Source organism: Heterodontus francisci, chromosome 27 (genome assembly GCF_036365525.1).
Source record: "Heterodontus francisci isolate sHetFra1 chromosome 27, sHetFra1.hap1, whole genome shotgun sequence".
Classification (NCBI taxonomy): Eukaryota; Metazoa; Chordata; class Chondrichthyes; order Heterodontiformes; family Heterodontidae; genus Heterodontus; species Heterodontus francisci.
In genome coordinates this window covers 58,303,835-58,320,946 of record NC_090397.1, presented here as the reverse complement: position 1 = coordinate 58,320,946, position 17,112 = coordinate 58,303,835, and the positions used below count along the sequence as shown (strand labels likewise).

Here is a 17,112-nt window from a genome sequence, read left to right as displayed (position 1 = left end):
GTCTTGCAGGCTTTGACTGGGTTATATTTTAATCCTCTTCCTGTTCAGTCCAAGCAACACATCCGTACTTCAAACTGTAGTAGGTGTGTCCCAGTGTGACCCTGATGGGTAGGTGGACTACATTGTGCTCCTTATTGTAGCATTCCCGCCTCTGAGCTTTGCTCACTAAACATACTACAGTAAATATCGGGGCCTGTCATTCCACACACAATTTAGTCATCTCCATCTGTACCTATCCCTAGATATTTATCCAGACCTTTTTGTCAAAGGTGTTAATTGACATACCATTATTTGGTTTAACTGAAACTCTATTCTACATATTCACTACTCTGGGAAAAAGAATCATTTTCATCCCAAGTCTTTCTTCAGATCTGTTGATGTTCTTCTCATTGATGCTGGGATTTGCTGTTTCAGCATGTATCAGAAAATTCTGCCCTACCAGCCCACAATTTTCAAGCTATTAATTTTAATATATGGAAAATCACAGGCTGGAGATGCTGGATTTTGCGATGAGTTCTCCAGTTTGGTCAGGTCTCAGAATGGACAAATTCCAAGCTTACTGAGGTGGAAAATCCCAATGCATGGCTTCTAGTTCTAGGAACATAGGAACAGGAGGAAGCCTTTCTGCCTCTCTCGCCTGCTCCACTATTCAGTTAGATAATGGCTGATCTGTACTTGAACTCTATTTGTTCACCTTTGCTCCAAATCCCTGATACTGTTACCCAACAAAAATCTATAGATCCTGAAATAAAAGCAAAATACTGCAGATGTTGGAAATCTGAAATAAAAACAGAATGTGTTGGAAATACTCAGCAGGTCTGTGGAGTGAGCAACAGAGTTAATGTTTCATGATGAAAGGTCACAGACCTGAAACATTAACTCTATTTTGCTATTGATCTTGGTCTACTTTCACAGTCCAAGTTACTTATCTCCCAGCATTCCTTGGCATTTCACGCTAAATCATATCCCCTCTAAATCTTCTTTTATCCAGTGAGAACAAGTTTAGTTTTGTAAGTCATTCCCTTTATCTGAGAGTCTTTGGTCTGAGCCTCAATCTTTATTTATTTTATTTAGAGATACAGCACTGAAACAGGCCCTTCGGGCCACTGAGTCTGTGCCAACCAACAACCACCCATTTATACTAATCCTACATTAATCCCATATTCCCTACCACATCCCCACCATCTACCTACACTAGGAGCAATTACAATGGCCAATTTATCTTTCAACCTGCAAGTCTTTGGCTGTGGGAGGAAACCAGAGCACCCAGCGGAAACCCACGCGGTCACAGGGAGAACTTGCAAACTCTGCACAGGCAATGCCCAGAACTGAACCCAGGTCGCTGGAGCTGTGAGGCTGCGGTGCTAACCACTGCGCCACTGTACCACCCTCTTGTTCTTCTCTAGACTCCTTCCAATGCAACCATGTCCGTCCAATGACAAGTATTATTCGCAATTGCCCTAGAAACCATGAAGATGGCCCATTGTTCCCCTTATAAGAAGAAAGAGAAGGCTTGCACTCATTAGTCTGGTAGAATTCTAACCACCACCACCCAGACGTGAGCGCACCGATGACCTATGTAAGGATTTTGTTTTTGACGAACTGTATCGTAGGAATAAAACAAATCCCTGACTTCTTCCTCACAGGTATTTGGATGTTATTCCTGCTGAAGATTATCAGAGCATTGATTCCGAGAAGGTTCCCAGTGCCATGGAGAGATACATGTTTACTAAGTTCTGGGAAAGATGGGATCAGGGGAAGCGAAGACAGGGAAATCGTCCATTCGGAGACCTGACAAAACCAGATGAGGTAAGGCCCAGCCTCGGGGCCCCAATCTTTAGTCGGGCAGCCACTTCACTTTTTTTATTTCCCCAGTAAACTTTGCCAGATATATTTATTACCAAAGAAGCAATAGTGCCGAGTGAATGTATTTGATTTATACAGTTGCACACTTATTACCTGGTTATATCCTCCAGTGAATCACATGTAATGATTAGAATGCAGTAATTACATTAAGTAGCTCCACACACATAGGGGTGATATATTGAAGTCCCCACTCCTCACATGGAGTCAACACCAAATGAAACTTCATGATCACGCTACTTGCAAATTTCTGCCCATTGAAATTAATGGATGGATGGAAAATCTTGTTGCTTAAAGGTAAACTGAGCCGGTAAGCCGGGATGGATGGTAAATTGGGAGGTTTTCCCAGTGCCCCCGAGAATGGTTCCATAGCACTGGGTTATCAACATTCCCTACTTTTTCTGCATACTTGCTGAAGAATCAATTCAATTCATTTCAATTCAATTCAATTTCAATTTATTGTCCATATGGAAGTTAATTTTGGGTACATTTCTCATTCATTAATATATTACATATGAATAATAACAAAAAATGAGTTTATCAAAAAAAACTAACTTGATTTATATATGTTAAAATCTAATTCCAGTACGTTAACATAATCAGTCAATGGGCTGGATTTTATGATCCCACCGCTGATCTCGCCCATGCGGGCCACATGCCAAAGAGCTGCTGCAATCTCAAGCCGGGGCAGCCCGCCCTCCCCAATCACGTGGAGGGAGCAGGCTGTCCATCCCCGGCAACGGCGTCAGCTGCCAGTGCGCAGGCGCTGATACCATTTTTAAATGGCAGCCAGCGCTGCTGGGATATTTCAATTTAAAAATGACCCCCCCCCGCACTAAAATTAATTAAAGTTCCAACTCCCCGTACCCACCCCCCAATAACAATTACATTAACTATTTGCCCTCCACCCCCCCAAACACATACATTTAACATCTGACCTTCCGCCCCCCCCTCCATCCCCCCACCACCTCTCACAAACTGCACAAAGTTTAAGGTTCAACCCTTTCCTCCATTCCCTACACCCATTACTTGTATTTGACCCCATATCAACCCCCCGGCACTGATAAACTTACCTCCTTCCCCCTCCCCACCAGTGTGGCATCTCGATTTCCCCAAGACAAAGGGTGATTCTCACTATTCATAACTTTCTTTACTTTTGTCAAAATTCTTCGAGATCAGATTTCGTCATGAAAGATCTGCTCACCAAATACCCTTCCTGTCTGGTTCAACAATCTCTGTACCCTTAAAGAACCTCCATTCCTAAGACAACAGTACAAGGAGAGACATCCAAAAAGGATTGCACTCTCAACTACAGTCGTATAGAAGAGTTTCATGATTGTGGAATCTACTCAAAAGGATTTTAACTTTCTGAGGTAGTATAATCGTGTATGTCCCTTGGCCACCACATATTTACATTGTTCCCCCAATTCAACTTATCATCCACTTTGAAACCTATATACTTGTGATTGGTGACTATTTCAATGTCCACATCATGAATCTTCATGGGAACAATATCATGAACTGACTTTTTCCTAAAGTCTATATCTTGTTCTTTCCTGTTATTTTCGCTCAATTTAAGAGAATTATCATTGCACCATTTTATGAACCTCTCCACCGAATTCCTATAGTTTACATCCACCACCCTTTCGAAGGAAGCCAGTCCCTTGGCAGTATGACAACAACTTGCATTTATATAACACCTTTAATGTAATAAAATGTCCCAAGGCACTTCACAGGAACAATTATGAAACAACATTTGACACTGAGCCACATAAGGAGGCACTAGGACAAATAATCAAGAACTTGGTCAAAGAGTTTTAAGAAGTGTCTTCAAGGAGGAAAGGCTGAGAGGCTTAGGGAGGGAATTCCAGAGCCTGGGGCCCAGGCAGCTGATGGTAAGGCTGCCAATGGTGGAGTAATTAAAATCAGGACTATATAAAAGACCAGAATTGGAGGAGCACAGAGATCTCAGAGGGTTGTAGGACTGGAGGAGGTTACAGGGATACTGGGCTGGATTTTATAGGGTCCCCGACGCCAGGAATGGTGGCGGGGGGTGGGGGGAGGCGAGCATGATGATCGCTACGGATGAGGCTCGCCACCGACCCCAACGCTGGCAGGGTCTGGCCTCATCTCAACGGAGGCGGTGAGGCTTCATAGTGGCCCCCCCACCCCCCGCCACTCAGTGACGGGACCACAATTTCAATATGTAAATAAATTAACCTAACTGAATTAATGAAGGTCCCCTCGCCTCCTGATTTGCCACACCGATCTTCATCCTAGAGGTCGGCAATGTCGCGCCTTCGAATCCCCGTCCAGGGAAACGAGGCACAACACCTGTGGGGAAGGGGGAGGAGGTACTTTTCTCAGTGCGGGGGTTGGGGGCAGTGGGGTCAAACTTACCTGATTGCTCGAGGGGGCGATGACAAGGAGTAAAGGACAAAGGTTCTGAACTTTGATGGGGTGGGGGGGGGGAATGGTCATATTATCAGGGTAAGTATTTCGATGTGGGGAAGGGCATGAGTGACATGTTTGATATTGGGGGGTGGGGGTGGGAGAGGGCCTGGGAAGACTTTTTTATTCATTTTTATTTACTTTAATTTACCGGTCTCTTTAAAAATTTCACTTGTCATTTAGGGCTCTAAGTGCTTTAAAAATGCGCCAGTGGCTGCGCAGTGGCACCGGATGCCATTGCTGGGACAACCCGCCCCACATCTTCCACGTCATTGGGGGTGGTGGCCGCCCTAGCCATGCTAATGAGCCGCTACATTTGGAATCGCGGCGGTTCCATGATGTGCGCCTTGTGTGTGCGGGCCGCCATTTTTCTCGCCCGCCGCCTATTTCGGCAGCTGGCTTTTAAAATTCAGCCCAGTGAGTGGCAAGACCGTGGGTGGATTTGAAAGCAAGGATGAGAATTTTAAAACTGAGGTGTTGCCGGCCTGGGAGCCAATGGAGGTCAATGGGCTCAGGGGTGATAGGGGACTGGGACTTGGTGCAAGTTAGGATGGCGCAGCAGAGTTTTGGATGAGTTCAAGTTTATGGGGCAATTATGGAGGTTATGCCAGCAGAACATGATAACAAAGGGTCAAGGTAGTGAGAGACAAATTTAGGAACAATGTGCCGCAATTCATGCAAATGTGGTTGGTGCCTGGAATGGAATCTGTGTAGGATAGTTAGGAATCAAACCCTGGGTTATTTAATAAACGTTTGGAAGGTGTGATGGATGGTTTGTAAGCTTTTCTAATGACTTATCTTACGTGGGCTGAATGATATTCTTCATCTTCTGATCTAATTTGTTTCACATGTGCTGAGACCTTTTACCTGCTGGGAGCTGAATGTTGTATCTATATTGGTGCCGCATTGATGCTGCTGATTCCTGCCTTTACCTGTGCATTTTCTGTTCACTGCTTGCACGTTAAATTTAATAAATGGCTAATTAGACACATCGATTCATCCAGAATATTTATCAACTTCAAAAATCGTGCTGACAGAGCCTGAGGCCTTCAGTACTTATGAACTTTCTAAGGAATGAGCACAAATGAGGATCAGAAGTCCTTAGCTCACACATTCACCTCTGATAAACCTCTTTGTAATCAGAAACTTGGAGGAATATTCTGCAAAAATGTTTTCCCTCCCATTTCTATTCTATATTGAAGCTGAACAGAGCCCAGAATGGAGGGAACAGATCCCAAAAGTAGCATAGCAAAAGGGCCAGTGGAATAGTCTGCAGACTGGGTTTGGGTCTGTCTCAGTGACATAGCCTGGGGACTAGTCCAGTGACATAGCCTGAGGTCTGGGTCAGCGATGTAGCCTGGGGACTGGTCCAGTGACATAGCCTGGGGTCTGGTCCAGTGACATAGCTTGGGGACTGGTCCAGTGATATAGCCTGGGGACTGGTCCAGTGATATAGTCTGGGATCTGGTCCAGTGACATAGCTTGGGGTCTGGTCCAGTGATATAGCCTGGGGTCTGGTCCTGTTACATAGCCTGGGGTCTGGATCAGCGATATAGCCTGGGAACTGGTCCAGTGATATAGCCTGGGAACTGGTCCAGTGACATAGCTTGGGGTCTGGTCCAGTGACATAGCTTGGGGTCTGGTCCAGTGACATAGCTTGGGGAATGGTCCAGTGATATAGCCTGGGGTCTGGTGCAGTGACATAGCCTAGGGTCTGGATCAGCGATATAGCCTGGGGTCTGGGTCAGCGATATAGCCTGGGAACTGGTCCAGTGATATAGCCTGGGGTCTGGTCCAGTGACATAGCTTGGGAACTGGTCCAGTGATATAGCTTGGGGACTGGTCCAGTGATATAGCCTGGGGTCTGGGTCAGCGATATAACCTGGGGTCTGGGTCAGTGACAACGCCTGGGAACTGGTCCAGTGATATAGCCTGGGGTCTGGCTCAGTGACATAGCCCGGGGACTGGTTTAGTGATATAACCTGGGGTCTGGTTCAGTTACAAAACCTGGGGACTGTTCCAGTGACGTAGGTTGGTATCTGGATTACTGACATGTCCTGGGAACCGGTCTAGTGACAGAGCCTGAGGACTGGGCCAGTGACATAGCCTGGGAGCTGGCCCAGTGAAGTAGCCTGGGGTGTGGGCCAGTGACATAGCCTGGGGACTGAGCCAATGATACAGCTTGAGGAAAATCTTGTGATGTTTCAAGCAATACGTGTGTAAATTTCCAATTGTGCTTCTAACAGGTGAGGTTCCCCACAAAGAAAGCAATTCATAAAATTGCCTGACCTGAAATTGTAGGTTTGGGGCAGTTCTGGTTTCACTTTATCCACTTTCATGGTTGACTGGTGTATGGCGAAGCATTTACAGTGTCAATGCCTAACCTGCTCTTTCAAAAGTTTTCATTGATACAGCTACAGAAGAACCACCAAAAGTCAGAGGGTGGTCAGGAACTACTGCAGTCACAGAATTCAACGTGGCATAAGTATCTTTTATGTCAAGAATTTTCCACCTTCATGCTTTTTTCTAGGACTACCATCCACCATATTAAATAGTGACAGAGGCATGGCACTAAACTTCCGTATTAGATGAACAGAAATACTGCCTAAAATATGCTGCAAGTCATTGTTTTTATTTCTGAGAATTTCTCTGTTCATCGAGATGATAGTCGCCCTTGAGGCACTTTCCCCATTTCAGGCATTAGCATCAAACACTCCCAGGTCATACAATGAAGTAGAGAACATAGCTTCTGCTACAATCCCCAAACAACATTCTCCAGTCCCTATCTCAGAAGGACTCGTATGACACCAGGTTTGACATTTCCACTGACCTTGTGGCATCTCTTAGTGCTGAACAGAAGTTCAGTTCTCTGAGCTGGTGCTCACTAAGAACTGGATTGAGACTGCCAAAAGTTGGATAAACAAAAGGCAGCTTTAGTTTGCAGCTATTCTGTCCTATGCTGAGTTTGGGAGCACTGGGTGGGAACTATCCTGTTTCCAACGCTAACATTCACAATGAGTGCATAAAAAGAGATTTTTCATCATGAGTATTTAATAAGAGAAATTTGACAACGACTAGAATTTTTGTAGCTTGAAACATCACAGGACTAGCAGCTCCTGAGGTACTTTATTGTGAAAATATATTACCTGTCCCCTGAGGCACAGGACTGTGTCTGAAGCACTTCCAAAAATAGTGTCCAGTAATATGCCGATTATTGCCCAGGTGCACAGAGGAATCTAACATTCAGTAGGAAACCACACCTTCTGATTGTTTAGGAATTTGTAGAAATGTGATTCATCATTTATAATTGTAAATTAATTTTACACATTTTTGAATCGTTTCTATAACTGCACTAAATTAGGGAGTGTTTGTTTATAACTAGCTGCTGTTGTATTGAAACTCTAAAGGCCATCAAGCCCAACCTATCCATGCTCTCACCATATCCCTCAATTCTTCATCTCTGTAAAACACAGCATACTGTATAATGAAACGATTTCTTACTCACCTTCCTAGAAAGAAAGAAAAACTTGCGTTTATCTAGCACCTTTCACAACCTCAGGACATCCCAAAGTATTTTACAGCCAATGGTGTACTTTTGAAATAAAAGCAAAATATTGCAGATGCTGGAAATATGAAATAAAAACAAAGTGCTGGAAATACTCAGCAGGTCAGGCAGCATCTGTGGAAGCAGACCTGAAACATTAACACAAAAAAAAGAGGTCACAGACCTGAAACGTTAACCTCTAACCTTTGCCAGTTCTGATGAAAGGTCACAGATCTGAAATGTTAACTCTGCTTCTCTCTCCACAGATGCTGCCTGACCTGCTGAGTATTTCCAGCACTTTGTTTTTATTTAAGTACTTTTAAAATGTAGTCACTGTTATAGTGTAGGAAACGAGGCAGCCAATATGTGCACAGCAAGGTCCCATAAACAGCAATGAGGTTAGGACCAGATAATCTTTTCTTTAAGTGTTGTTATTTGAGGGAATAAATGTTGACCAGGACACCAGGGAGAACTCTCCTGCTTTTCTTCAAATTAGTGTCACGGGATCTTTTACGATCACCTGGTATTTGAGCCTTACATCAAGGTAACAATGTTCCTGGACACTTGTCAGTTACTTTTTTTCAGTTCCTTTCATATTTTTTGATAAGAACATTATAACTTTAACAACTACCATTGAGTTCATAACATCTAAGAGTAGGTTAAGAGGATGAGGATGGCTTATTAATGGGTTGTGATGGGCTCTGTAGGAGGCCTACAGATGGATAAGGCATTTATTTGTCTCGATCTATTGTATTTGACAACAAATGACAATTGTAGTGGAAGTCAAGACCCAGTATATAGCAAACATTAAAAGAACAAGGAAAGCATGGCAGATTTCAGTCGAGCCATCATCTGTAGTATCTTTTAATCTATAGAGTGCTTTTGTGAGGGTACAGGATGGCATTGAATAGATTGTTGCTTTGAAAGAGGAAACAGAATAGTCATAAAGGGAACCTTTCAAATTGGAAAGAGATCATAAATGGGATACTCCTGGGACCAGTCATAGAATTACACAGCACGGGAAGCGGTCATTCAGCCCTTTGTGCCTTTGCCTCTTTGAAAAAACTATTGAATTAGTCCCACTCCCTGCTCTCTCCCATTGCCCTGCATATTTTTCCTTTTCAAGTATTTATCCAATTTCCTTTTGAAAACTACTACTGAATCTGCTTCCACCACCTTTCAGGCAGTGCATGTTACATCATAACAACTTGATGCATTAAAAAATTCTCCTCGTCTCCCCTCTGGTTCTTTTACCAATAATCTTAAATCAGTATCTTTTGATTACTGACCCTCCTCCCACCTCATTATTCCCTTTATCAAAACCCTTCAACCATTCCATTCTTTAGAGTCTAGTCATGCTGGAATGTAGATAGCACCATAGCATGCCACAGTGACTCCAAATACTTCACACAATAAGTTACTTTGACATGTAGTAACTATTGTTATGTATCACAAAATGGTGGGCAGCACATGCAATTTTCTGACCTGTGTTGATAGCAGACAAGGTACCCTACCATCAGCAATGAGTTAAAAAATTTAGATTTATTTATATTTTCATTCATTTTATAGAAACCAGTTGAAACACCTATAGCGCAGGATATCACCAAGGTCAAACTGAGTTGAAAGGAAGTTTAAATAAATTAAGAGGTAGTAGTTTGGTGATAATCAGGCTAGGGTTTTATTGCAGTAGGAAGGGAAGACTGAGGAGATAAGGGATTCCATAGTGTGAGAACGTCAAAACAATGGAAACTCCTTAACTCCTCAGAGCTAGAGTATGAGATGGCAACAAGCCTCATATCATAAATAATAAAAACAGAAAGTGCTGGAAATATTCAGCAGGTCAGGCAGCATCTGTGGAGAGAGAAGTAGAGTTAACGTTTCAGGTCTGTGACCTTTCATCAGAAGTCTCGATATCAGATTGACTGTATGATCAATTTTGTGTTCATCAAAGTGAAGGACATCAGTACTGGGGAATGGAATATTTATAACACTAGAAAGAATTGCATTTATATAGCACCTTCTATAACCTCAGGATGTCCGAAAGCGCTTTACAGCCAGTGAAGTACTTTTCAAGTGTTGTACTGTAGGTCATGTGGCAGCCAATTTTCACATGGCATGCTTCCAGAAACAGTAATGTAATACTGAGCAGATAATCTGTTCTTTGTGATATTAATTGAGGGATAATTATTGGCCAAGATACCAGATATAACTCTCCTGCTGTTCTTCAGAATAGTGCCATGGGATCTTTTATATCTACCTGAGAGAGAAGATGGCTCTTGATTTAATGTCTCATCTGAAAGCTGGTAATTCCAACACTGGAGTATCAGCCTATGTTTTTGTGCTGAAGTCTCTGGAGTGGGACTTGAACTCATAACCTTCTAATTCAGAAGTAAGAGTGCTACCAAATGAGCCATGGCTGATACTGGAGAATCCTGCACTCCCAGGTACTCTATAGCAGAAAGAAATACTTAAAATGCTGTAATGATTCAGCAGATCAAGCAGCACATTTCAGGTATAAGCCTTCATCAGGTCTGTTTGGACAAAGGGTTGTATCTATAATGTTAACTTTCCTCTTCCAATGCTGCCTGATCTGTTAAGCGTTTCCACTATTTTCTGTTTTTGTTTCAATTTCCTCACCCGGCACCAAGGAAGAGCTTAGATGGAGAGCAAAGTTCTTTCTACTCAGCCATAACTTCAGATGAACACCTCCAACTGCACCAGTGTTAAAGAAAGAAAGACTTCCATTTCTAACGTGTCTTTCATGATCTCAGGACATCCCAAAGTGCTTTACAGCCAGTGAAGTACTTTTGTTGTGTAGACATTGTTGTAATGTCGATAAAGCAGCAGCCAATTTGTGCACAGCAAGCTCCCACAAACAGCAATGTGATAATGACCAGATAATCTGTTTTTTGGTTTCGTTGGTTGAGGGATAAATTAGTCAGGGCACTGGGGGAGAACTCCCTGCACTTCTTTGAAATAGTGTTACATCCTCCTGAAAGCACAGATGAGGCATTACAATTTAATATTTCATTTGAAAAATGGATATTGAAAGTTTCTTTTCAGATTGGTTTCAAACAAAGGTACCTGAGGTGCAAGGACTGAATAGATTAGATTTTTTTTTTTTAGATTAGATATACATCACTGAAACAGGCCCTTCGGCCCAACGAGTCTGTGCCGACCATCAACCACCCATTTATACTAATCCTACACTAATCCCATATTCCTACCAAACATCCCCACCTGTCCCTATATTTCCCTACCACCTACCTATACTAGTGACAATTTATAATGGCCAATTTACCTACCAACCTGCAAGTCTTTTGGCTTGTGGGAGGAAACCGGAGCACCCGGAGAAAACCCACGCAGACACAGGGAGAACTTGCAAACTCCACACAGGCAGTACCCAGAATCGAACCCGGGTCCCTGGAGCTGTGAGGCTGTAGTGCTAACCACTGCGCCACTGTGCCGCCCTAATACTAACCCACAATCCACCTAGCATGCAAGAACCATACTTTTATTTGGTCGTAACGTGTAGGCTTCGGCCTTGGATGAATTTCTGCACTATGTCCAGGTGCTGTCTCCATATTGGTAATACGGCCCCTGCAATTCTTGCTGTTTTCCCAGGAGAGGAGATTGAAAGAGGGACTACATTCAGGAAACCTTGAAAAAGATTTTGCTTTTAATTTTGTTGCCAGTAAATTTTCCTTCCAGCTCCAACAGTAACTGAATAGTTTCAATTATGGATATGGAATAAATTTACCTTAAACATGCAGGTCTTGGCAGCTCGGTGCAGCAAGAGATCATTCAGATCAATTCTACTGCCAGCATCCTATTAATAGTTCTGTAAATCTCAGCCACTGCCTGTACCCCTAGGCATCACTCTCGTTAATTGGTTTGTTAAGACATTTGTGAACTGAAATTATTCTTGGAATGGAATTTTTATATGGCCTGGTTATAAAAAAGGAAGTTTTATGATATTTGTCTCTTGGCCTATTTAATCCTTCATTATGTAACTGTGATTACAACACCAAACATCTTGTTCATGAATGAACGTAGGTGGAAATGATCTTCAGTTCACCCAATAATTCCATTAGTTTAGGCATTGGCCAGACATATAGACGTTGAAGGTGCAGTTCCTGCTGGATGATCTCAGCTAAAATGCCATTTGTCATCAGCACTTCTAGTAAAAACTGCAGAGATAATACAGGAAAGACCACAGTACATGTGGCTCCATCCCTCCTCCCTGATACAGATCCACCTCCTCCTCTTGTGCAGTGAGTTCCAAAGGTGTAGTCAAAGTGAACACATCCTACCCCCACAGAGCAGTACATGTTTGCAGCACAGAAGAAGGCCATTCAACCCATGTCTGTGCTGGTTACAGCAATCCAAAACTAATCCTACTGCCCCACTTCCACTCCTATTGCCCTGTATCTTCTTTTGCTTCTTCTACTGATCCCTTAAAAGCTGCAATGAGCTCTATCTCAACTGTGGCAAATGCTCTCACTATTCTCAGCATAAAGAAAAATTTCTCAGTGACAATTTTAAATTGATAGCCCCTTGTCATTGACTCTCCAACCAGAGAAAATAATCTTTAACAAAAACAAGAAATGCTGGATTCACTCCGCAGGTCTGGCAGCATCTGTGGAAAGAGAAGCAGAGTTAACGTTTCGGGTCAGTGACCCTTCTTCGGAACTGACAAATATTAGAAAAGTCACAGATTATAAACAAGTGAGGTGGGGGTTGGGCAAGAGATAACAAAGGAGAAGGTGCAGATTGGACCAGGCCACATAGCTGACCAAAAGGTCACGGAGCAAAGGCAAACAATATGTTAATGGTGTTTTGAAAGACAAAGCATTAGTACAGATTAGGTGTGAATATACTGAATATAGAACATCAGCAAGTGCAAACCTGAAGAAAAACAACCTGAAAAAAACAGTGGGTAAGCAAACTGAACAAACTAAGATGAAATGAAATAAATGCAAAAAATGTAAAAAGTAATGCAAAAAAAAGGAAGAAAAAATAACTAAAAATGACTAAAAATGAAAGTAAAGTGGGGGGCTGTCATGCTCTGAAATTATTGAACTCAATGTTCAGTCCGGCAGGCTGTAGTGTGCCTAATCGGTAGATGAGATGCTGTTCCTCGAGCTTGCGTTGATGTTCACTGGAACACTGCAGCAATCCCAGGACAGAGATGTGAGCATGAGAGCAGGGGGGAGTGTTGAAATGGCAAGCAACCGGAAGCTCAGGGTCCTGCTTGCGGACTGAGCGGAGATGTTCCGCAAAGCGGTCACCCAGTCTGCGCTTGGTCTCTTTCCCTTTTTCCTCTATCAATCATAGAATAGTACACATCAGAGGAGACCATTTGGCCCATTTATCTGTTCCAACTCTTTGAAAATCCCATCAAAATTTTGAAATCTTCTGTTAAATCTTTTAGCCATCTCTGCTCTTGTGGAAATAGTCCCATTCTCTCCTCAGAACAATCGTCCCCCATTCCTGACACCATTCTAGTGAATCTACACTCTCTGTCTTTACATCACGAGGTGCTCAAACTGCACAAGCACTGTAATTGTGAATTAACCATTGCTTGTCCAAATTGATCTTTAGCTCTTGTACTCTGTGTGTCCCTGTTTATAAAACCTGAATCATTTTACTAATGTACAGTCCTCTGGTACATGTGTCACATAGCCTCCTACAGTGTTGCAGTTTGCATCCTGAACCTGACCAGGACCAAGCACATTGTTGCTGAACAGGTATCCAACACGCAACATGCACCAGCAGCATGCCTGGTATCAACTATCTCTCATCCTCTGTAACACACTGCCAGGCATCTGTTACTCTTCTGTATATGTAACTTAAAATAAGCTGAGTGCTAACTGTACCATGATGAACATTGTATTAGCTTGGAATATGCAGTATCCTTCAGTTATTTTGTCAATCTAAGGAACAAATCCTCCATTACAATATAACGTGATATTTTATATCAGAAAGATCAGGTCAAAAATATGCAAGGCAAGGTTGAAAAGAATGTTCGTAGGAATGTTCAGGAACAGAAAAGACCAATGCTATCCTTTTGACTAATGTACTTATATGGAATTCATGAATCGCAAGTATGCAGGTACAGCACGTAATTAGGAAAGCTAATAGAATGTTATTGTTTATCGTGAGGGGAATTGAATGCAAAAGTAGGGAGGTTATGCTTCAGCCATACAGGGCATTGGTGAGACCACATCTGGAGTATTGTGTACAGTACTGGTCTCCTTATTTAAGGAAGGATGTAAATGTGTTGGAGGCAGTACAGAGAAGGTTTACTAGACTTATAGCTAGAATGGGCGGGCTGTCTTATGAGGAAAGATTGGACAGGCTAGGCTTGTATCCGCTGGAATTTAGAAGAGTAAGAGACGACTTGATTGAAACATATAAAATCCTGAGGGGTCTTGACAGGGTGGATGTGGAAAAGATGTTTCCCCTTGTGGGAGAATCTAGAATTAGGAGTCACCATTTAAAAATAAGAGGTCGGCCATTTAAGACCTAGGTGAGGAGTAATTTTTTCTCTGAGGGTCGTAAGTCTTTGGAACTCTCTTCCTCAAAAGGTGGTGGAAGCAGAGTCTTTGAATATTTTTAAGGCAGAGGTAGATAGATTCTTGTTAAGCAAGAGGGTGGAAGGTTATCGGGGGTAGGTGGAAATGTGGAGTAATCAGTTCAGCCATGAACTTACTGAATGGAGGAGCAGGCTCGAAGGGCCAAGTGGCCTACTCCTGCTCCTAATTCGTATGTTTGTATGTTCATATGTTATTTTAGCAAAGATGGTCAACGATAGATTATTGCTGCTGTTAAAGTGATGGCTAAAGCAATTTCATGCCAACGAGTTAAGCATCCTTCTGTTAATATTTGAAGAACAGAATTTCATGCAGATTCCTTAACCTGAGTCCAGAAGTGACCTTTCCTTTTGCTACACCAGCTATCTCTCTGACCCTTCTCATCATGTTCTGCCCAATGAGGAGGCTTAAATCCTCTTCGCTGATTTTGGCTGAAAAAGTCACCAAAATGACACACCTTAACACAAAAATCACTCAAAATGCCTTCTGTTGAGTATGGATGGAGTGTTACTGGCAGAAGAAGTTAGCAAAGCACCTGAGGAGAGTGACATAAATGAATATGCTGAAAATAGCACACAGAGGAAAATCAACAATATATGGTGTAGGATTTGTTTAAAAAAAAATGCTTTTTAGCTGAAAATTCTATAATGTTCTGGGGCCCTAAAGGAGAAAATCCTAAACTGGGAAGAGATAAACAAGTGACCTAAAATCTCCGGCTGACAGAGCACTGGCCTGATGCCCTTTTTACATATTTGGGGTCTCTTTACTGTACTTGCTCTAGATATCATTGCCTTCCATATTTCAAACTTATTTTCTAGGTATGCCTTAATTCTCTATGCCCCAGAGAGTGTTTTCATTTTTCTAGATATTTAGGTAAATTTGTAGCATGCCCAGGAAATGAATAGAGAATCCTTTTCAATTTATCATAACAATTGGTATAATCCAATGCTTTCAAGTGATTGCTCTTATCTTTGAAAGGCGGTGGAGTAACTCTAGATTAGACTTTGATTTAGTCTTCAATTGTTAACCAAATTTATTGAACAGTAAATTAACTTGTAATTGGTAGGAGTAACCGAATATGCATATATTTACAGTAGTTCATTGTGTAGTAGAAAGACTCGCATTTATATAGCACCTTTCGTGACCTCAGATTGTGTCAAAACACAATACGGGCAATGAAGTACTTTAGAAATGTGATCAGTGTTGTATATAGGCAATATGACAGCCAATTTGTACACAGCAAGCTGCCACAAACAGCAATGTGAAATCAACATGATCACCAGTTTTTGTGATGTTCATTGAGGGATAAATATTGACCAGGACAGCTCCCTGCTCTTCCTTGAAATAGTAGCTACAGGGTCTTTTACATCCACATGAGAGGGCAGATGGGGCCTCAGTTTAACATCTCACACTAGATCTAGTGCTTAAGTCTCTGGAGTGGGACTTGAACACGCAATCTTCTGCCTCAGAGGAGAATGCTACTCACTGAGCTACAACTAACAATGAATAATTTGCAAAATGATGATTATAAGTAATATTCTGCTGTAATGGTTCTTTTCTTCTCACTCTTCAAAGGTTACAGACAGATTTTCTGCTTTATAGAAAATTGGTGGATAAATATCTTCAATTAAGTGATTGTGAGCAAGCAGATTTAAATAACTGTCACACTTCAAAACAACTGCCAATCAAATGCTTATTTGAACAAATTCGACAAGATGTTTGTATGTGAATAGAATGGCTTGGCCTCTCATTTGGGCAACAGGCAAGCCAATTAAAGTTTGTAACAATTGTGTCATGTTGAACTGGCACATGATGTCTATGGGAGTGATCTTGTTAACCTCTTATGTACCACGGCAGAATTAAAAGAGGCAAAACCATCTTACACAGAAATGCTTCATATTTAGCACAACTGCCCTGGCTCCAGTTATACTAAAGAGTACATTTTTTAGTGAACATGGGTTATGTTACTTTACTTGTTAGTTAATAGTGCCCAAGCTTTTCTTTTTGTGAGCTGCTGTTAGCACAGGCCATGTATCAAGATTCCCATTAATTTATAAATGTCAAACTACAGATAACAGCAGACCAGTGTTCTGGTTTAGGATTTATCAATGGGTGACAGTGCAACCCTTTTCAAACCTCCAAAAAAATCAAAGTGGTCAAACTTGCAAGTAAGAAATATGAGCACAAATGGAATTAAGTTGCTTGGATATCATGGTCTAGACTGCCAGGGTGTTTGGGTTGCATATAGCCCATGGGTTAGTTTCCACTTCCCAGAGATACAGGCTTAGCAGCAGCTCAAGCCTATTTACTGTCTGGGTGAAACTCCAGAATTTCCCAAAGCAGCATTATCCAAAGGTGCAAAAAGAGCCCCTCACAATTACCATTCGACTATGTCCCAACTTCTCTTCACCTGCCTTATTTTCTTCTTTGATAAATATTTTTGCGTCTCAGTCCGACTGAACACCTGGCCAGAAAGACTTCCTGGAATGTTAATTGTTGTGATTCTTTTGACCTATTTGTAATAAGGAGAGAACATGGGAGGGTTACTTCGGGTAGTTCTTTCCCAAAGGCATAGCCTTGCACAGACACCCAATCACTCATGCATACAACATTAGCACACTTCTGTCCAGATCATTTCACACTTTGCTTTTTTTCCAC

General features: G+C 42.1%; 1 protein-coding gene across 1 annotated transcript in view; it reads left to right on the top strand.

The window, feature by feature from the left end:
- The window catches only part of LOC137385033 (protein phosphatase 1 regulatory subunit 7-like), a 45,343-nt gene that overhangs the window by 17,558 nt on the left and 10,673 nt on the right, over window positions 1-17,112 (top strand). The window contains exon 8 of the mRNA XM_068059779.1: window positions 1,647-1,809. Within this exon, the coding sequence (XP_067915880.1) occupies window positions 1,647-1,809 (163 nt within the window). The remainder of the gene's footprint in view (window positions 1-1,646; window positions 1,810-17,112) is intronic.